Consider the following 23103-nt stretch of genomic DNA (forward strand, 5'->3'; position numbering starts at 1 on the left):
CATTTCAGGAAAGTCCATACAATGACTGCTTGAGCATTTTTTTTGTTATCCTAAATGAAAAAAGCTATGTTCTTTACAGGATAAAATTTCAGTACAGTGTTTTACTGCAGATTATATATAAAATAAGGCAAGGTAATGTAATGCTTTATTGATTGGTATTCTCTGGTGGTCTCCCATTCAACCCTGCTTAGCTTCTAAGATCACAATGAGAGATCACTGCATAGGGGTGTTGTCAGGGTTCACTGTTTTACTTTCTGTGCCCTAACTTTGGTGAAGTCAACACTTAGGTTTTTATATGTATGTGTCTGTATAGCTGTGTCCTGAAGCGTGAAGCTTGCAGTATTGAGCTGGTGCTGTCCTTCTGATGGTCTGAAGTGTGACACTGATGTACTATGATTTCGTAATTGTCTGTGTGCATTTGCTGTGTACTGTAAAGTCTCCTTTTGTTGTGCTCACTGACATTTTTCTTTGGTTGAAGCTAATATAATCGTTATTGGCAGTATTTGATTTAATATAATTTCAAATCAGTTTTTAATCCCTCATCAGATAATATAACATATTTGCCTGTTTCCACGTGGGAGAATTTCTAGCCTCTCTTTCAGTCAAATTATCTTGTGCAGTCAAATGGCCAAAATTAACCTAATGAAGTGTCTCCATTGTCTGCTGCTTACTCATGATAATTAAATCTCTGTTTCACCTGCAGGGGTCGCCCCAATCAAAGTGCAGATGCCGGCCCTCTCACCAACCATGGAGGAGGGCAACATTGTGAAATGGCTGAAGAAGGAAGGTGGGGGCATGCCACTGGCTTTTAGTTTCTCTGTCACTGTAACCTCTCGTTTTTCCTCTTACTGTGAATATACTCAAGAATGTGGAGTCCACCCACTTATTCGTTTTAATTGACCATGTTGCAAAGGACATTAAGAATAATGAGAGATATTTGTTTAAATTATTATAATATTTGTGCTTGATTCTTTTTTGCCACATGAAGTCCAGTATAAGTAATAAATAATTTGTGACAGACGTCAACCTTTAAGTCAGTAGGTATTATTTATTGTTAGAGAACATTTCAAAATCAACTGCCATTGCTCTAAGTACATAACAGGGGAGAAAGATAAAAATATAGGTAAGAAAGAACTATACAAGGCCATACAATGGCAATTTGTGTGTTAGGTCTACTCTGTTCCTTTAAGGGTTTATCTGTGGTGTTGTTGCCCTTTTTTTATTTTGTATGTATTCAAACTTAGTAATTAACGCCACTGGGCAAATCAGTGATAAATACCTACTAATCAAAAATGTATTCTAATTAAAAAAAAAAACAATTAAACAATATAAGGAATTGATCTCCAGCTTTTGTTTGCTGATCCCACTCTGGACATTGATCGACCCTGGAATATCTGGAAAATCGAGTCTCAAGGGTTTCTCTGAGTGGCAGGCAGCCGTATGAAAATAAACAGTCATAGACCAACAAAAAAATAAATTGGCTATGAAAGTAGAAAGATGGTTAGTTAGACTGTAGATAGCATTTAACTAAGAGACTGTACTGTAGCTAGCAAGCTCCATTAAAATATGTACTATTTGATAAGAGTTGACAATAGTAGAGCAGTGACCATATGTGGCATTATTGGTGCGGAAGCAGACTGCTTTATACATAATGAAAAGGTAGAAACTTGCTAGTTATCTTCAGTAATGTTCCACATTTCTTTGCTTTGATCAAGGGTGAAGGAGCAGATGAAGATTGACTTTGCTGTTCTGATATGCTTGTTCCACTTTTATTTCTAGGGCCAATAGGGTCTGGGTCATCTTTCAGAGATTGTTAATGTGACACAAGTATGTGAAGAGATGTGATTTGGCAAGAAAAATTTCCCATGAAAAAATACCAGCACCTTTTTTTTCTCTCCCCCAATAATAAATATAAACTCAACAATACTATTGTTTTCAATTTAAACAAAACCTATGACAAAATGCAGGTTTAGGAATAATTCTGAGGGTTCCATAAACCTGGAATAGTTGGAATGCCATCATCGGATGAAACGAATACAACTGAAATAGGATTTAGGTAATTGTCTGTTAGATTCTAAGGTTTATTCGCCCCCTATCTCCACAGTGTCCTTTGTTGACCCATGTAGGCGATAAGTGAAATGATCTTCAGTATGAAAGCAAATAACTCCACTTCAGATCACAGAATAGCTGGAAAGCCTTTTGCAGCCCATTAGGCTTACACTCATGGATGAGGACTCTCTTCAATTCATCACAGAGCCATGGCCCTGTTCAAGATGGGCATTAAGCTCTGTGTCATATATCACAAGCTTACCCCAGGCTGCTTACGGCAAGGCTTAATGTGCAAGCATCTGTTTTTTGTTTTTTGTTTTTCCTGTTTTTCTTTCTTTCTTTCTCCCTCTCTCTGTCTCTCACGCTCTCTGTCTCTCCATCTTTGTCTGTTTCTGTTTCTTTATGCTTACTGAGGAAATCTCAAATATGACACACTGTTAACCAGTCTGTGCATGTTATTGCCCAGACCAGCATGCGCACACAATGAGCTGTGTAGCAAGATTTTGCTTCAGTAAACAATCAATATGTGAAAGGTGAGAAAATTGATTTATTTTTCTTTCTGTAAAAGGTGCTGTAATGGCTACAAATGCCCGAAAAAAGTGATTCTGTATACCAAAGACCTTTCCACACTGAATTTTAATTTTTCCTCCCATTTACTCCCCAATTTATGTCATCACCTATTCCATCCTCTCATATAAATCGTACCTAGTGAACAGTACATTATCTGGGAATGTTAAAACAAACATGTGCTAAGATATATCAACGAGGGCAGTGTAGCCTTTAAACCTACTGCTCACACATTAAAAAGAGTGATTGAAGAAAAAAAAAAAGGGACAGGGCATTGTTGGGATTCACACTTATGTGCACTTTAATGAAAAGGATTCACTAGTGTATATCAGGAATGTATGTATTTCCTGTGTAATGTGCTGCTGTTCTGTGTTAATCACAGAACACACAAAACTCATATAGGAGGTTGAGCAAGTGGCTTACTCTAGAAATAATTATTATGGTAAATGTGTGTAATTTTAAGCCATGAACATGTCCTTAAGTCTTAATTTGCCTGAAAGTACATTTACAGATTAAAGGCTTTCAAAACTCTTAAATTGTTTTAACATCTTAGACATGTTGATGTGGGTTACTTTGAAGAAAGTGTTTTTTAAAATTAAATTAAATTTGAGTTTGCTTTAAGTATTTAAAGCCTGTAGACACCCTGCTCATTGAACTTGAGCACAGCTTTCACAGTTCTGTCAACATATGGCAGGGTCGTTACCATTATAAACTTGATGGTTAATTCTCTCAGTACTGAATTTAAGAGCCACCATTTTGGTGTAAAGCGTGAAAGTAATAACGGAGAACGAAGTGAATTTGTTTGTTGTTTTGTGGTGTGTCATTGAGTTGTTGAGGATACTGCCTTTTGCTTTGTGATGTTTGAAGGGGACAAATGGATTTGGATTTAATAACTGATATGGTGCCAGGGCTCACATACACACTTCTCTTTCATTCCCCTCACTCTAGTAATGCACTGTACAATCTTGTGGCTTCTCATCCACTCATATTTAACATTAAATCACTAGTAAATGATTAAATTAAGGTTAGGTACTGCTAATTACTTCAGTATAAGTACAAGTCCGTACATACAAAGGTATGAGAATTTTAAGGATTGAAAGGGAAGCCAAACTGAAAAATACATGTTACATGGAATTTAAAAGTCAGGACTAGATATAGTAGGCTACTCAAACAACTAAGTGCAATGTAAACCACACCCTAAAGAGATATCTTTATTGAAAGAGATATTGTATCTTTATTGAATAAGAAAAAAGAGCAAAGAATCTTACATTTTAAGGAAGGTACAGTAAATCAGTCTTATTTATGGCAGTTTGGACCATATATGTTTGTTGAAAAACTTATGGGTTGAACCTCAGTGTCAAACACACATACTTGCACACAAACATATGGTTGATGCTCTGGCACTTGGTCATTAATACGTGTGCAGAATCTCTCTTGGTGTGTTAAAGGCCCACAGCATTCCTGCCTCTTATCTTTCTAACTTTACTCTACCATCTTTTAACTTTTTTTTTTTTTCATATTAATCCTAGCTTAAATTCTCTCATATAACTTTCTGGAAGATCTCATTAATTCTCTGCCTGTCGGTCCTGTCAAATATAGAGTAAGGTTGAATTCCTAATGTGAAAAAAAGAACATCAGCAAGTGTAATCCAGTGCCTCAGGCAGTAGTTACAGAATGTGTGTGTCTCTGTGTGTTATGTATTTTCTGATTACTGAGATGTGTGCAGGTATACTGCATCTTATGGCTGAATGGAGATCAGCATCAGCCATATTGTTTCTATCATTAGAAAGTGGTGGGTTTTGCTGCTCCTAGTCAACAAAAACCCATTTTGATATTTGATGAACAGGCAAAATAACCAATAAATAATATATATATATATAAATCAAATTGGTATATCACACACATTTGTTTTCTTCAAAGAAAACACTCAAGTCCAGCATCACACAAGTTAAAGATCCAGAGTTTGTTGAAAAGAGCGAAAAGTCTGACAGAATGCAACTATTATACTACGTGGAAGATTGATAAACAAATATTTTTTCACTGTGGTATAATGGCATTAATACAATCGAGGTTCGTGCCAAAACATGATATCATCGACTGCAGCACACAGTGCTAAAAACTCACATTATAACACTCCCTCGAAGGTATTATTGCTAATTGTTCCGTGGCTCACTATTGCTATTGTAAAGAAACTTTACTAAAGTTTTTTTTACCATCATAAATAGAAACAAAATAGCACACGAAAATTTGTACACAAGGGTGGCACGGTGGTGCAGCAGGTAGTGTCACAGTCACACAGCTCCAGGGACCTGGAGGTTGTGGGTTCAAGTCCTGCTCTGGGTGACTCTGTGAGGAGTTTGGTGTGTTCTCCCTGTGTCCGCGTGGGTTTCTGCCAGGTGCTCCGGTTTCCTCCCGCGGTTCAAAAACACACATCGGTAGGTGAATTGGTGACTCAAGTGTCCATAGGTGTGTGTGTCACCTGTGAAGGACTGGCGCCCCCTCCAGGGTGAGTTCCTGCCTTGCATCCATTGATTCTGGGTAGGCTCCGGACCCACTGTGACCCTGAATTGGAAAAGCAGTTACAGATAATGAATGAATGAATTTGTACACATGGTAGTACTTGTAGCCTATGAGAACAGAGCTAATAAAACATCTGGGAATTTGTGAAGCTAAACAGTTTTCATCATCCTCTTTGTTATATTCTCTGTAATCGTGTTCTGTGGCACTCCCCTCTTTTTTTCCTGTTTTCTATAGCGTACTCACTCAAATTTTACACTCTCATACAGCTGTGTTTGTGCATGGGGTTGACGTGAACTCTGGCTCTGAATCATGTTAATTTTCCATTGATGATCAAATGTAAATGTATTCATGATCATTAATAGCTATGGAATTTAACGGAGATGGTGGAGTAATATCATGTGGTGCTGTGGATGATGGTCTGCTCTGCAACACAGGAACTGGGATGTTTGACATTGGCTTGTGAAACAGATCACAAAAGAAACCCATTTGGCTTTTTAGGTTATAGGACTTGGCTGTGGGCATGGGAGACATTTCTTAGTGAAGCACAGCCACAGGACTTTGAATTTGTCAAAAAAACATTTGAAATTTGTATGAACTGCTTTAGATTCGCTTACATACTTTTGCTGTATTTAATATTAAATGTAAGTCTACATGCAATCCTCACAGATTTTGCTTATTGGAAATTTTGCTTATTGGTTTCATCACCATTTGCTAGCTCTCCGGTCATGCTGGAAAGTCTCTGATGTTTTTACAGCAGCCCTTGCTCTCTAAAAGGGGGAAAAACCTTGGCTCTCAGCCTGAAATAGCTCAGGATTTTTCTCTGTCCGTCACTGGCTGCACCATGAGAAACGGCTGGGAGGGTGTTTGTTTTGCTGTAAGAAGTTTAGTCCCCCGGAATTGTCTGTTTCCTTTTAATACGCATAACTGATTTCTGGCCTCGTATGAAGTTTTATCAGCTGCAATATCATTGTAAGGTGACTTAAATTTTTTGGCTCAAAAAAAAAAAAGGATGCTTTGCTTGTGTGCTCCTGGGAATGGTACACTATTGATTAGGGCTTTTTGAAACAGGCCCACCCTGAGAATTTTTTTTTCTATACTTTTGTAATATTTTCACAAAAATAGTAACTAGAGTCTTAGATATGTTTAATATGTTTTCCACCAAATGCCTTGCTCACATCCTTCTTTAATGATTCCACTCATGGAACCTTGGGATTACCCAAATAAGTAAACAATGAATTATTGCTCAGCCTGCCTCCAGCATTTTTTTAATCTAATCATTGCAGAAACAGAAATGACCTCAGCAAAGGTTGATGTTATACATCAAAACTGTTCTGTGTCTACTGACTGAGAATTAATTTAGCTTAGCTAGAAAATTTGATATGTATTAACTTGTATTTCTAATCAAGTGGCCCCAATTTTTAAAAATATATATATATATTTGTGTGTGTATTTGTATGAATGAACAGGTGAAGCAGTGGCAGTTGGTGATGCTCTCTGTGAAATTGAGACCGACAAGGCTGTGGTTACCATGGAATCCAATGATGACGGAGTCTTAGCTAAAATTCTGGTGAGTGTGTGTGTGTGTGTGTGTGTCTAATTTGGATTCTTCCAATGAGAAAGAAAAATAGAATGCATATTGAGTGAAAGAGAAGCGAGACTAATTTTTCTTTATTAACTTCAGTCTTTTAAGTCTTCTCATCATAAGCTTTGCTCATAAGCTCACCATAACCTTAACCTTAATAGCATTTGCATTTGCAAGCATGCTGTGTATTTGTGAGTGTGTGTGTGAGACTTGGAGAATGGTGAAATTAATATGTAATAGTATCTCGGGAAGAAAGCTCCTGTAGAAATAGCATTCTTTGAAAGACAAGATGAAAGGGAATTGCCTCTTTGTTATGAATTCCCTTCCTTTTGTCTTTCTCGAGTAGAAAGACTTCCATCACCAGATAATAGATTCCTCTGTGATTGTGCCTCATTTCCGTAATCCAGTGATCTCTCCAAGGAGTCAAGGAGGCTTCCCACACTTAATGATCATTTTGTTGCATTTGGTTTCCCTATATTTGGCTTATTTTGCATGCCACTGAAAGATGTAATGGAGAATATTTTTTTTGTGTGTGTGTAAGATGGGGTTACAGAATGTAAGATGAATAAGAAGAATTTGCTCAAATTGCAATTTTAAAATCTGCAAAATGAAAGCTCATTAAAGCTATGTTGAGGTCACTGTTCCTTCAACATAAGACTTAAACACAGCTCAACTAGAATCAAAATGATAAATTATGTTCATGCTAATTTGTCAAATCTGATTTGACATTTCATTTTTAGTGGTTGTATAAACAAAAATTTACCATATCTTTAATAGGAATGGCAGACTACAGCATGGCATTATTAAGGTACACCAATAGGACATTATATCATATATATAATATCAGGTTCAAGTCATCTTTGCTTTGTTTATTTTATACTTGTGGAAACACGTGCACCTGGAGTAGTCTGTAATATAGTCACATTATGACATTACAGTAAAAACATTGATCTCTAGACCACTGAATATGTCATGTCTCTTCCTACTCACACATTTCAACCTCCTTTTGTGAGGGAGTTTCCATGGCAACAGGCCAAGGGAATGGAAATTGGGAGGGGAGAGCTTAGGAGCAGAAGAAAAATGGCCTGAATTAAATAACCAACTTGATCCAGCAGAACACCTGCCCCGCCAGCCCAGTCTCTCTCTCTCTCTCTGCTCACATTTGTGCACACATGGATATGTTTCTCTGTGTTCATAGTTAAGAAATAATCATGTTTTCGGTTCACGTGGAGTCTCGCTATCCTTTTCTCTTTATATATCCTGTCCATACAGCTTTAGGAGCTTATTTATGGTGAGGTCAGTCTCAGCATGGCCACCTAATCGTGTCCACAGTGCTTATGGATTTAAAGGTGTCCAGGGAAGATGCAATATGGACTTCAATACAGACATTATCCCCCATCTTCAATTGCAAGCTTATATCACCTTGACCCCTGTGACTTTAATCTGAAAAAAGCCATCTGCCAAAGATTCAGTCACTCACATAGCGATGAGATATTGACATGGAGTAGCTAGTCTTTAATTCTTCAAGCAACAAGCTAGCATCATGTAGGTGTTGGCCGATGGGGTTAGGGATGGCTTAGAAATGGTCTTATGGTTTGAATGCCATTTGTTGTAGATTTTATTTGGGCTAATAACCCATAGTTATTTTAATTTTTTTTAAAAAAATCAGAACTAGACTTTGCCATTGCCAGCATGTCTGTGGATTTTGCTAGCAATTAGAGCACCAATGCATATCTGGTTGACTAAAAGGTTTAGTCACTGAAGCTTCAGTGGAATGCTTGTTGCTGCACCATGTGGCTTTCGTTTCATTAGCCCAGCAAGGTACGCATCCCTTCCACCGTGTCCCAGTTTGGTGCTTCCTGCTATGGCTACACGTGCCAGCCGCTCCCCTGGTCCCGACGCCATCCACCATCTGTGGCTCCATTTCAGTGGGATTTCTCTCAGTGCTATTTATATATCATTTGAGCAAGTTTACTCACCGCTTCATTAAGAAATTAACAACTGTGGCTGTTTCTTAGTGATAGAAAAAGCAAGAGAATAGGGCGTAGGGTTTTTAAAAATAAATAAATAAATAAATAAATAAAAAATAAAAAATAAAATAAAATTAAAAAAAAACTATGTTTGGAGATCAATTTATAGCAGAGGGTGTATTTGATATTGTGCACACCAGGGAATGTTACTTGGGCATTAATATTTGTTTGTTATTTTTCTCCCAGCAGATGGTAAGCAGAAGCCATTTTGTGAACAGCACTATTTTCCCCTCCATTAAATGCAGGCCTGAGGTGATAGGAGCCCCTCACACATTGTTTGAGATATGAATTATTTACAGATATCAGATGTCTGCTGTGGTGCTTTTTTTAATTTCTCAGACATTCTGGTCGACACTATTCTGCCTAGTAACACAAGGGTGTTTGGTTCGATCAAGGCAACCCTAGACACTCAATGACCAGATCAATATAGTTGGTGTGTTTTTATAGGCTTGGACTGAAAAAGCCCCCACCCCCAAGTCTTGTAAGTGTTGGCTCTGTGTGAAGTGTGGAGCTGAAACGGGGGAAGGGTGGATATATGTGGCTTATTAATGCACAGACATGTTTTCCTTGTAGCATCCCCTTTCTTATTTAGTTTTATGTTTTTCTTAAAATATTTTTACTTACACTATGGCTATAAAGTCTCTGAGGCGATCATCTGTCAGATGAGCTGCCTAAATTCAACCAATAATAAAACAAAAATAGAAAAAAAATGAATCATATCTGCAGTTACGTCTTCCAGCCGAGTGATGGCAGTGTTGAGCTCTTCCAATTAAGGCAGTCTGGCTCGCTGTGAGGAAAGATACCAGAGCACACCAGCAATGAATGAGAGTAGGAATGTTATGTTGCCAGTAGCAGGGTAGACAGTGTTATAGCTCATGAAATGATTTGTAACGTATAAATGTAAATTCCTCATCTTCTAGCCTAATTCTTGTTAATGTGTGAGTGCATGCATGTCCTTGTGGGTTTGTTTTACCTCCCAGAAGTCTGGCTTGGTCTGATTTATGTTGCAGCACATATCTGCCTCTTTATTTTCTTCTGTTTGTGCAGTTAACAGATTTAGTTGCAAGTACTTATATCACTTTTGTATCTCTGGGCTAAGAGTGAACCATTGGTCACAAGCTTTAATAAGCTTTTCATTGGAGGTTTGGATAAAAAGAACATTTAAATTCACTGTTACACACATTTTTGTAATTAACCGTAGTTGTGTGTGTGTGTGTATATATATATATATATATATATATATGAGAAGACTGACTGATTATTTACCTTGGGAAAATATTAATAAAAATATGATTTTTCATATCCTCCTCCACCAAACCCTGATACCGATCTTGTTTTTAAGATATGGCACAGACAGAAAACAAGTCATGTCTGATTCACATCGGCTGAGTGGCACATTTATATTTAATCTATAAGACCAGTTAGAGCCTGTTTACCTAGTAAACCTTGTACTTTTTCCTGAAAGGTTTGGTTTCAGCAAAATGATAATCATATTCCATTCATTATCAGTGCTGAAGATGTGCATGGGCATTTCTTGGAACTGGTAGTGGACCATCTTCCACTTAACATAGAATCAAACATACACTTGGATTTCTGGCATGTTCTGATCTGATTGAGAATAAAGTCTTGCCCCCCTTTTTCCCCTTCCCTCCCCCCTCATTGTGCTAGAGGAGCATCTTCTGCTGCAATTATCAACCAATAGTTCATACAACATTGAATTAATGTGTCTCTGGTGCTTAAAGTCTCTGTTTTATACAAATCAGCAATGACTGAATTGTGTTTGGTAGAAGGCTAAGGTTTGCCCTTTCACAGTGTGAAATGATGGGTCAAGGCACTGCTACTCCTGTTTTGTCCAGCTGCTGTAAAAAAAAAATGCAGAAACAAATTGAAGGGAACTAAATTAAGAATTTTTTTAACATCTGCCTGTGGTTGTCAAAATGTATGAATGTGGACATTTCTGTAGGACCCTTTCTTTTGCCATTTTTTTGTTACTTGCCCAGTTACTGAACAACCTTGACCTGTGTGTTTGTGTGTGTGTATATATATATATATATATATATATATATATATAATTTACTCAATATTATTACTTGTCAAACTCTGTCCTCATGCATGCTATGCTTATTGGTTTTGGCATTTGCTCCACCCGTGTTGTTAGGCTAACCTGAGCAATGACTGATCATTTTTCACATTTTGCCACATGGCCTTGATTCATTTTCTCTAGATTCCATGACATTAACCAATAAAAAAAAGGACACTTAGCTGGGGGCTGTAGTCAGGCATGTTGAGTAGATTGTACAAGATAAATACCTAAGTCCCTGTAGGTTTTGGAGAAATTAACTATTGACGAAGATTTTCATTACCATACCATATCATGCATTACTGGAGAAGGCTCAATGTAGAGCACTGACAAAAGGAGTTTTGTCAAGGGGTGCCAAACACATGGTCAGATTATTTGGTAAAATGCAGTTCTTTATCTATCTGTTTTGGTTGACTAATGTTGCCAACATGTAACAAATATTTATGAAAGAAATAAACATTGGATGCCCTGTTTCAGTTATGGCAACACTGAAGATGCAATTCCCATTGGCAGGTTTACTTATCAAGTTGTGATGTGTTGATAAATAATTCAGGCTTTTTTGGGCTTGGTCTAAATGTATTGAAGTATTCAGTAGATATTCCAGTCTTGAATCATTTGAATGGGACCCAAATTGGGTTTCATGGAATATCTTTCAACTGTAACAAAAATTACACACAAAGTAATCAGCTGCCCTGTTTCAGTGAAGGAAATCCTGAAGAGACAACACATTTTTGTGGATTCATTTGCAGATAGTTATACTCAGTGTTTATCTTCAATTAATATAACATTAAATCCAAACAATCTAATATTAATTTGACTGTAGAATATGTAGTATATATCTTAAACCTTTGTATTATTTGTAAAGCCACTCTCATTTTAATGCACAGAATTCTCCTGAAATCTTATTGTGAATTAAGATTGTGATGTATTGGGTGGTAGTACTTAACGTAGTTTTCAGATATTTGATTAATTGATATTTCTCTCTCTCTCTCTCTCTCTCTCTCTCTCTCTCTCTCTCTCCCTCCCTCTCTCAGATAGAGGAAGGTAGCAAGAATGTGCGTTTGGGGACTCTGATTGCCGTGATGGTTGAGGAAGGAGAAGACTATAAACAAGTAGAAATCCCTACTGTTGTCTCTTCAGAGTCTTCTCCATCTCCTCCACAACCAACAGTCACTCATCCCACTGCAGCTCCTGAAGCCCCGCCCCCCAGAGCTACACCTCCTGGACAGTATGTAAAAATGACAAAACTTCTATTGACATTTCATACTGACATGTACAAGGGCTTTTTACACAGGGTGAATTGCAGTTATTGAGTGTGTTTATAGAAGGACTGGCGTCCCCTCCAGGGTGTATTCCCGCCTTGCGCCCGATGATTCCAGGTAGGCTCTGGACCCCCCGCGACCCTAAATTGGATAAGCGGTTACAGATAATGGATGGATGGATGGAGTGTGTTTATAGGTGATGCATGCCCAACATGAGATTTTTCTCTTAGTTATCATGTCCTTCACTATCATATTTATCTATAAATATTCCTTGTTGCTGCTGCATCAAATATGTTTCATATCCAGGAATTTTAAGGGAATGGAAGAATTTATAAGGTCGTTATTCCAATAAGAAGCATCCTTTTAAACAAGCAGTACTCTCTGTTGTATTTAATTGAAGGTCCCCTTAACTGGATAGTCAATGCTTGAGTGCAAGTGCTTCAACAAGATAAACTTACCATATTATGTACTATAATAATAAGAGAATCTTAATAGATAATCTTACCATATTATGTACTATAGTTCCCATTGCAATATGTTAAAATATATAAGCCCTCTTCCTGCATTCTATTTAAAGCAAACCCATGTTAATTGTATAATTCTTAATCCTGATCACCTCACTATAGCTACGTTTAAACTCTTTTGTGGACAAGAGTTTTGTGGAGGTTAATTCCATCTCTTTGGCTTTGTCACATGATTTCATGTGCAGCAAGAATGCTAAGAATGCTATGAGAAATTCATCCTTCGTTATGCCAAGTAGAGCAGTTCATTTCTGCAGTTTTGCTCCAGTGTTTTGTTGTGGCACTAGCCAGTATAAAACGCCTATATGCTGCTGCTTTGGACTATACTAAATCTAACTTGTCAATCTACTGAGTTTGGCTGGGTCAGGTTTATCCATGTTGCCCATGTGTTTAGATCTACATTAACTCATCTTCTGTGTGTGCTTAATTGACCTCCACACATACTCAAGACGTTCTTGGTCTCCTTTCTCATGTTAGGCCTGGAGGTTGCCTGACATTCCTCACTCTCCTAAGTTTATTAGGCTTGATGACAGCAGCTACTCTTTTCATCTGCATTCACTTTTTACATCTTGGCTGCACAGGTTATTATTAAATCAGGTAAAATGCCAGTGCATGGTGCACATAGTGTTCTGATATTCAAGAATTTCCCTGGTGACGCCTAACTAATGCGATGGCAGACTTATTCAAATCCTCCCAGAGAGTGGCAACCTTGGCTGGACATCGTCCAGATAATTTGATGCAAATATGGCATGAGTTTTTAGTATCATATTGAATGTCTTTGTCAGTATGAACTCAACCCACTGCCATCTGTGGTCCTCCCTGTTGAATTTGTTCAACCCACAGACTGGCTGCAACTGTACTTTAACCATGCATTACATTTCCTCTCATCTTGCAAAGAATACATTGAACTAGCGAGAAAACTAGCTGCTCGATTGCAGCTGATATATATTTGCTGGAACAGATTTAGATGAAGGGTGCTATAAGTGTATTTCAGCCAGCATGGTTATGAGTGGAGCAAGATTTTTATTTAAGAGTTAATGAAACTAAATTTAGTTAAGATTTAGGATTAATATTCTGTAAAAAGTTTTTAACATAGTCAAGTCTCGACATATTCCATCCATCCATCCATCCACCCACTAACTTATTTTGAGGCATGTGTAGTTTTGGTAGTGGCATACGTGACTGAAATTCACTTTCAGAGAGGTAATTTGATAGATGCCATAGTATGTAGTCTATTCATTTGTAGCTGTTGTAAGGGAATATTGTTTACTTGTTTTTAGCACCATTAGCGCTGTTAAATGGACACCATCGCTGTGACGCACGTTCGTTAACATTATTTATTGTTGGTTGTGTGTTTTACAGTTGTATTATTTACCCAAAATCCCACATACCCACAGTGAAGTTGCTGCAGATATCTATCTCGTTTGTGTATAGATTTGTTTGTATTATTGTTTCATTTATAAACATAAATGCATAACTATTTATAAACATAACTATATTTCTAGTATAGAGTTTCGTCAAAATGGTCTTATGAAGTTTTGTACATGTTATGTAAAGAACATAAGATGATATTTATCAATGCTTCAGTTCAGTTTCAGCATATTAGAATTAGATATTCATATAATATTAGAATTAAAAGGTCAAACCATGTTCTAAATTAGAAGAAGGTTAATGCTATTTTAAATTTGTAAGACTAGGCTGTTGGCTTGGCTGTGGGAAGGAGAAGTTGACATGAAGGCAAGACTAAATTGCATATGTGAAAGCAGTGTCAAGAGCCCTTTTGCTTAAAATTGCAGGTATGGCATTCAGAGGAACTGAGAGCAAGAGCTATGAAAACGCTTCTTTGAAAATCTTTTGAAATTGGCCTTTTTATTTAAATGACCTCCTTTTAACATGTTTTTGTTCTAGTAGCACTGCTCTTTTAGAATTTAATAAAAAGTTATGAAAAGTTAGTCTACTTCAGAAGGACAAAAGCCTTGTGTCCTTAAGATTGTAAGCTCGCTACGCAAGTGAGTCATGTCTTGTGTAAGTGTTCTACAAAGCCAAAGTAAAAATGCATGTTTACTGTAAGAGCCAACACATACCCACTCCTAATGACACCAGAGTGTACATAATCCTCGTAATAGCATTCATAATACAAAATACTCTGTTTTAGTATTATTCTATTTAGATCTTTGTGTTATTCTTAATAAATAGTTGATTGTATAAGGTCAGAGGGATGTCTCTTTTTTTTTTTTTTGTTGCATTGTGAGGCATAGAGTTCATATGCTTTTTGTTTTAAATTACCAGGGTGAAGCAAACCACAGACATAAGTTTACTTTTGCTGCTGCTTCCCATTTACAGCACATGGTTAATATTTTGTTCCAGCTTGTCTTTGCACTATTTGCATATTTATTATATTTACTGGTTTGCTGTTCAGGAAAAGGCTTCTTGCATCCAAACATGACTGTCATTACAACTGTTAATGGAGTCACAACAAACACTGATTTTGCTGTTTAAAATGTTACTGTCATTTCAGTTGTTGTTATACTGTCCACATCTATATTTTGGTCAAATATTAAGATGCCAGTAAAATTTTGCCATTTATTTTGCAAGATTTACATGTTCTTTTAAGCTCTGTTATACATATCAAGTGAGTAAAACACTCAAAGAATGTTACTGTTTTATCTTGAACTAAGATGTCAATGAAGTGCATTCATTGGGTTATTAGGACAATGCCCAGAAAGTTATCGAATAGATTTGATAAATACATTGAAGTATATTTAAGTTGGAGTATATTTCCTTGATCCAGACTGGATGTTCAATATAACACCCAATTTAGAATGACATAATCATTCATTAGTGTTATTTTTATTATTCGTTAATCGTTACATTTACATAGTGATTTTCTAGACACCCATGGACGCTTTGTAATCAATACTGCTCAGTTATACTGTTATTTCCCTGGGACCTGAAGAAGCATTGCTTGTTTTCCCACCTTGGTTCTGTCGACTGATTGTTACAGGCCTAGTCTTTGCTACTATTCATATGTATCTTATATTAGCCTAGAATCATTTACCTAATTTCTTTGTTTTTTCATTTTGGCCCTAATTTACGTTTGTCACCTTTCTGTTTGCAGAACAAGGATGTGTTCAGACATGTCTGGTTCAATTGATGTGGTTGCTTTCTTAACGGGGTTCATTAGATTAGATTAAGTAAGTCTCCTGGCTGAATCCTAATGTTGACAAAATAAGCAGGGATTGAGACATCAAAAAAAGTCTGCATTTGTCCCTTTCAAAAAGAAATGCATAGTAAACAGACCAAAGATGCCTAAATGGGCCAAGGAAAGGGTTTATTATCCCCTCTTCTCTACATACCTTTGTTGGTCCCTGCATCAAATGAATTTCTGGTAGTGTTTATTAATGTAGTGTTTAATGTGTCAGTATGAATGCTTAGGGGCTAAATTACAACTTATTATCTGCTTTTGTCTAGACCAGAAATAAACACACTGAATGGGAATGTGTGTATGTTTTCAACAGGCTACGTTTAAGTCCTGCTGCAAGACACATTCTGGACACACATGGACTGGACCCTCACCTAGCCACAGCCACTGGCCCACGAGGCCTCATCACAAAAGAGTGAGTCTGAAAGAAAACGCACATCACGCACAAAAAAGAAGGAAGCTTCCATAATAACTATGTTGCAGTGTCACAGTAACTGCTCAGAAGTGTGAGTGTGTTTGTAGGCGCACACAGAGAGGAGGAGAGCTGGAAAGAGAGATGTTTTATTTGTACTTGGTTTAATGTCATGAGCTGAGAGCATGTTTCTAATGCACTCTGCCTGCCACTGGGGGCCTGCTGCACTACCCAGCATCCCACTGGCCAGTCTCATTAGCAACATGTATTACCATGACAACCCTGTCTCCCTGCTTCTCCTGCATAGAAACAGAGGAGAGGGAAAGAGGGAGGAGGGGGGAGGGATGTGGTAAAAAAGGTCAGGATACTTCACAGACATTATTGTAACTTAAGGTCTTTAAAGCTTTGAGAACTAAGCCTATAGAAAGCTGAGCAGAAATATAAAGACCCCACACTGAGGACGTAGCCAGCAGCACATTCATGGGGTCTCTAGCACAAATGTCTAAGGAAACACATACTGGAGCTCAAAGTCCAGAGAATAATCAATAGAATGTGATCTGGATGCCTTTTTGTCTGCCTAATGCATGGACACATGCACAGAAACAGCAGCCCATGGCCTGCTTGAAATTAGAGCAGTGATTTTCATTGTGAAATATAACATATGCTCTACATGTGAAATTTGAACACAGTGTCATTGTGTTTGCTGAGAGAAACCTATTGGGGAAATGAAATATGCCATAAGCAGAATTTTCTTTTAAATTTGTCCAGTGTGTAAACAGAATAGCATTTAAAATATGCAAAAGTGGGTCCTTTGTCCTTGTGTCCTTATTTACACTTCAGATTAGCAAAGAGTATCATGTGACCAGTCCCACCCATGAATATGACTGTGTATGTCTGTGAAAACCTATATTTCATCCATCTCACTTAATAAAACACTGCAATCTTTTGTCTCCATTTTGCTGGTTTATCTGATAAGATTAAGCTCGAGGCTGGCGCCCTCCCTGCTGCCAGGCTGGTGCTGTGGTTCGGCAAATTGGGTAAATAAACAAGACCATATTGTATTAGGATGAGGTCACCCACCATTACGTAATCCTTGCAAGAGTTAATGAAAGAGAGTGATGAGTGAATCAAATATACGTTTTAAAAACATGGTAATGTTGCTTTGTACCTGTATTTGCATGTCTGTGTGTGTTCTACAGAGGTGCCAACATAGGTATAGGAATTAAACTTATTATTACAAACACCATATGCTTTATCAAGCATATTGTATGTGCATAGTTCAAATGCTATGAGAGAAATAGTTTACTGTGAGTTTACCTTTTGTTTGTTTTTAATAAATATTAAGCATTCCCTGTGGCTGCTTCACATATTTCTGAAATGCTCGCTATGTGTTGTTGTTAGAGAACAAAGAAAGGAAAGGACAAATGGGATTTCTCTCAAGCCAATGAGATCAGTGTAGACATGCTTATCAGTTCAGTTGCTTTGTGGGCTGCTATTTCAACCCAGATCTTTAAATAACTTAATCTGACAATCTGAAGAAATATTAGTTTTTGTGAGGTTATAAGGAAATGGGTTCTGTTTCCCTCCATAACTAGTGAGAACAATGCACTTCAAAATGTGCAAGACAAAAGGGTGGTTCATGCTATGTTGGACTGCCACAGTCTAATCAATTCTCAAATAACAGCATCACCTATGTTCCTATATCTACATGCATCTTATAGCAACCAAGGTGCTCTATGTGGTTACCAGGCAACTGTGCTCTAAACAGGTTTTACTCTATTTCTTTAGCTGTTTTGCCTATATGAGTGTGTGTCACTCTACGAAGGACTGGCACCCCTTCCAGGGTGTGTTCCCATCTTGCGCCCAGTGATTCCGGGTAGGCTCTGGAACCACAGCGGCAGTAAACTAGATAGGCGGTTACAGGCAATGAATGAATGGAGGAAGGAATTAATGGATTACCTTACTATGCCATATTTGAATAGTCTAAATGAATTTGATTAAGTTTGCCTCTATAACCCCAACTATGTTTAAACTTGTCCTGTTAAACATTTTAGATACAATGTCTGAGGCAAAGGTTTCATGTTTCAAGTAGAAGACTGTGGAACATTTCTATTTTGTAAATTCTCATTTCACTGTCCTCCCTCCTTCTTAAGGCAAGTGAGTTATATTATATCTAATCCCATAAACATGTCTTCAAAATGTATGCATTTAACTAGAAATGAAATAAAAGAAATGTGTTCTCTTCTTGAGAATTAGTGTGATTGTCAATACCAGCAGTAATTATTAGTAACTTGAAAGGACTTTGAGAAATGTTTTGTGGTGTAGGCCCTTTAATTTGGAAAAAGATATTGATTCACTACATATGGGGAAAAGAGTTGCCTCAGACCCTGTCTCATGTTAGAAGACTAAGTTTGAGAATTCCTGCAATAGCCTTAAGCTTATTAGAAAGATTTCTCTTCAGAACTGGGTAATTGCGTGTTCACATCCATTGGTTGTTATTAGATTTATGTCAAAGAATTGGAAGTAAGTTGTGCAGCAAACCCCCCCCCCCCCCCACCCAACACACAGATTTCCTTACTCACAATCATGGCCATACACTAGATTTTGTCTGCCCTACTGGTGTCTTATTACATCAGCTCTCCAGCTTTGACCTTAATATCTCTGACCATCTGGCAATCATCATGGACATTGACGTTCCTCTTCCAATCTCAAAATATAAACGCAAAATAACTTTCAGAAATGTCAAATCGATTCCTTCCTCAGCACTCTCAGCTGCTCTTGTCAGTAAAATATCTGCCTCCCCTCTTCTGTTGCCTGGTAATACATCTAACCTTGTTGAATACTATTATGACACGCTGTCTTCCTTCCTAGATCACTTGGCTCCTATTAAAACCAGACTCGTCCCATTCACTCATTCTGCAAGGCAAGTTTATTTATAGAGCATCTTTTGTACACAATGGCATTTCAAAGTTCTTTACAAAGCGATGCAGAAAAATTACAGTAGAATTTAAACAGTAAAAGGAAAAAAAAAGCAATTAAAAAGTATAAAATAGAATTAAAACAGAATATATAATAAAAATGATTAAAATATATTCAGTAAAATTTTAAATAAAATAAAAGACAATAAAACAGTAATAAAAGAGTACAGTTATTAAAATGTAACTAGAAATAAAATAAGTAGATCTACATTTTTAATTCAATCTAAGTGCAGCGCTACTCAAAGGCACAGGAGAACAGGAAGGTCTTTAGTTTAGATTCTTTAGTATAGATCTTTAGTCTAGTCTGATGTCTTCCAGGAGTCTGTTTCAGGTGCAGGCAGCATAGTGACTGAAGGCTTCCTCCCTCTGTGTGGTTCTGACCCGGGGCACCACTAGCTGACCAGTCCCGAGTGATCTAAGGGCCCTACTGGGTTCATACACTTCTAGCAGATCTGAAATATGAAATGAATATGCTCCTTGGATTACACCTGAACTCCAAATGAAATCCCATAAGTGCCGGCTTGAAAGACTTTTATAGAAATCTGGTCTAACAATATATCTTCAAGTCTGTTCAGATTACCTTCAGCAGTACAAAGGTGCTCTTACTGAAGCCCAGTCCCTCTACTATTCAGACCTCACACATTCTAGCTCTAATAACTCCAAGGCTCTCTTTTTCACTATAAATAATCTTCATAGACCTATTGACACCACCTCAAAATCATTTACGTTTGAAAAGTGCAACTCTTTCATTTCCTATTTTCAAACAAATATTGATACAGTTTACATCACTTTGACCACCTCCTCTGCTTCCTCTACCCCCCACTGAGTCTACTCTACTGAATCTCTGTCTCAGTTCTCTTCTGTGTCCCCAGTGGAGCTGTCTGAAATCATGATAGGAATGAAAAGCTTCACCTGTCTTCTGGATCCTGTTTCCTCTAAACATATCAAGGACTGTTTTTCAGCTCTCTCCCCACTCATCACAGAAGTCATCAAGTCCTCTCTCAGTTTTGGCTCAGTTCCCCCAGCTCTTAAATTGGCTGCTGTCACAGCCATTCTCAAAAAAAACTAGACTCGATTCTGACAATATAAGTAATTTTCTGCCCATTTCTAATCTTCCTTACCTGTCAAAAATACTAGAATGTATTGTTACCTGCCAACTTAAAGCCTGCTTTTGAATCCCCTCTCAACATAACTAGTACTGCCCTTTACTGGCTACAATCTTATCTCACACATCAGAAACAGCTGGCACGTTAATTACTGCACCTTTTTCCATTGCACCTCTGTCCCAAGATGTTCCCCGAGACTCGGCCTTTGAGCCCCCTTCTTTTTATCCTCTACATGCTCACCTTAGGTAATATTATACGTTTCCATAATATGCTGAATCAATGTCCAGCTTTACATTTCCACAAAATCCATCACTACTCCAGTTCACTCCACTCTGACTGACTGCATTACTGAAATTAAATCATGGATGCAAACAAATTTTCTCAAATTATACTGTAATCTGACATGATCATCATTCGTGCCAACTCTTTCACAATCTCAACTTTTGCTTCACAGCCAAAAACCCCACTCTTGCCTCCTCCTTCACACATCCATAACCTCTGCATAATTTTTGATGGTATGTTCTGCTTTGAACATCATGTAAATCAAATCGCTACTCGTATCACTGCCTTTTTTTCATCTAAAAAGCATAGCACACATCCATCCTTCACTCTCCTTTTCTGCTGCTGAAATTTTGATCTATGTCGTTATCACATCCAGAATTGATTATTGCCACAGCATTCTCTACTGCACATCGCCCAGAATCCTCAATACACTCCAGTGTATATACAAAGTTCAGCTGCACGCCTACTCACTTACTCCCGTTCTCACTGTCACATCACATCTGTCCTTCAGAAACTTCACTGGCTTCCTGTTTCAGTTCAATATTCTTCTGTTCACTCACAAAGCCCTCCACAACCAGGCCCTATCCTATCTCACTAACCTGCTTCAGCATTACAATCCTTCCTGAAACCTTCCATACCATCTAGGACTAAGCACTGGACCTCGGGGTGCAGAACTTTCCCGTAACTGCTCCCTCCTTTTGGAAGTCTCTCCACAAGCAAATCCAAGAGGACTAAATAAACAGCAGAGGGCTTGAAGAGCACCCTTGATATGATTTTCATGTTTCAGATTGACATAATAAAGCCATTATTTAGAGTTAGTTAGTTTCATAAAATATGGTAAATGTCTGAAAAGGGGTTCGGAACCTATGTGGCTTCAGACCAGATGACAGAGGGAGTGGGAGTGTGTAGGATATCATATTTGGTTGTCACAGTAAACTGTATGGACTATACAGCCATTGACACGTTTACTCCTTATTGCATTTTCTGGGCCGCTTCCCTGAGACGTGGCAGGTCATATCATGGTGTTATGTTTTTAAGTGGTAAGCGTGGTGTGCTTTTGCCATTCAGTCAGTTACAAAGCACAGTTTTGTGGCTGTCAAATCTAAAAATCTGGACTATATTAATATGTGGACAGGTAAAAATGGCTGAGTTTATCCTCTTGTTCCAGTGGTAGAGCTGCTTATTCGTTAACCAGCGAGGCATATCTCCATTTGCATACTAATATATATTGATTTTAATAGTTACATCATTACATCAAGTCTGTTAACTGAAATAATTATGTATTATAAAAAAAACTGATATTAAAAAATAATGGTAATATTTATAAAGTCTATCCACTGAGGAAAATATGATGTTTTATTTATATTATATTTATTTATTTATGTTATGTTGTGGTTGTGTGTCTGTACAATGTCCATAGACATTCTGTTCTTTATGAGCTCAGTCTTGCTGAGATTTAAAGAAACTCCATGGCGCCAGTGATTTTCTGCAAGGTTTCAGGTCAGATGGTAAATGTGAGATAATTGGCCCTGCTAGAACACATTCATGTGTGGGCACATACAAGAGTTGTCTTTAGGAGTGGAGCACAGGGACTAAATGTACTGTTTGTTCAGGATTTGTCATTTCTTTTTACCATTTGCCTGTAGAAGGTGAAATCTGCCATATAACATTTTGTACCCATTATGAAACACGTCTTTGGTTTTGCAAGCTTGATGTTATTTTGGATACAGGAGGACTGTAAAAAAAATAAGCAAAGAAAGCTTCATCTTTTAGGTCAATAGCATGGCCAGACACTTTAGAAAAAGGTGTTGTGCTAGGTGACCTCTTCTTATTGTGTACATGCTCAGCTCACCACAGATTACAGTCATGTTTTCTTTGTGATACTCTGTGATTTGTAAAGAAATTATTTTTCAAACTGAAAACAGCAGAAATTTTGAACACAATGTAGTTCCCTTTGGTCCTGTGTACTGCCCATGCACTAAAAGCGGAACTCTGCACAGCACCAGTTGTCAGAACATATAGCCATATTAAGTCTTGCTCATTTTTCATCACATGTCAATGTGGCTTTGTGCACATTTAGATAAGTCTGTAAATTGATTTTTTTTTCACTGAACCGTTTCTGTAAGAACATGACTTCCTGATTTCCTAATGGAAAAAAAGACTATTCTTTCTTACCCTCTGCTAGCTCTATGAGCATGTACATATAGAGCTGGCAGTGGAACCTGTGTTGGCATGGATCAGGACCTAATCATCCATGCTTATTGAATCCCCATCACAGTGAGAGCCTTCCCTCTGTGATGTAGCTAGGCAGATAGGTAGGGAGAGAGAGAGAGAGATTTCTAGTTTCTAGTGCTCTGAATGTTACAGTTCAAGAGTTATGGCCAACTGGCTGTGGGTTTTAATATTCCAGTCAGGTCTGGCTTCAGTCGTGTGTGTATTTGTGTCAGCAGGAGTGTGTACAAGCCCACTCTGAAAGACTGAATTTCCATGCATCACCTCTTCTTTGTGAAGG

At 37.7% G+C, this 23103-nt stretch overlaps 1 protein-coding gene across 1 annotated transcript in view; it reads left to right on the forward strand.

The window, feature by feature from the left end:
• pdhx (pyruvate dehydrogenase complex component X) overlaps window positions 1–23103 on the forward strand; it is a 43420-nt gene that overhangs the window by 5202 nt on the left and 15115 nt on the right. Inside the window, exons 2-5 of the mRNA XM_066668243.1 lie at window positions 704–787; window positions 6603–6703; window positions 11863–12056; window positions 16130–16228. Of these exons, the coding sequence (XP_066524340.1) occupies window positions 704–787; window positions 6603–6703; window positions 11863–12056; window positions 16130–16228 (478 nt within the window). The remainder of the gene's footprint in view (window positions 1–703; window positions 788–6602; window positions 6704–11862; window positions 12057–16129; window positions 16229–23103) is intronic.

This window comes from Hoplias malabaricus, chromosome 4, assembly GCF_029633855.1.
Source record: "Hoplias malabaricus isolate fHopMal1 chromosome 4, fHopMal1.hap1, whole genome shotgun sequence".
Lineage (NCBI taxonomy): Eukaryota > Metazoa > Chordata > Actinopteri > Characiformes > Erythrinidae > Hoplias > Hoplias malabaricus.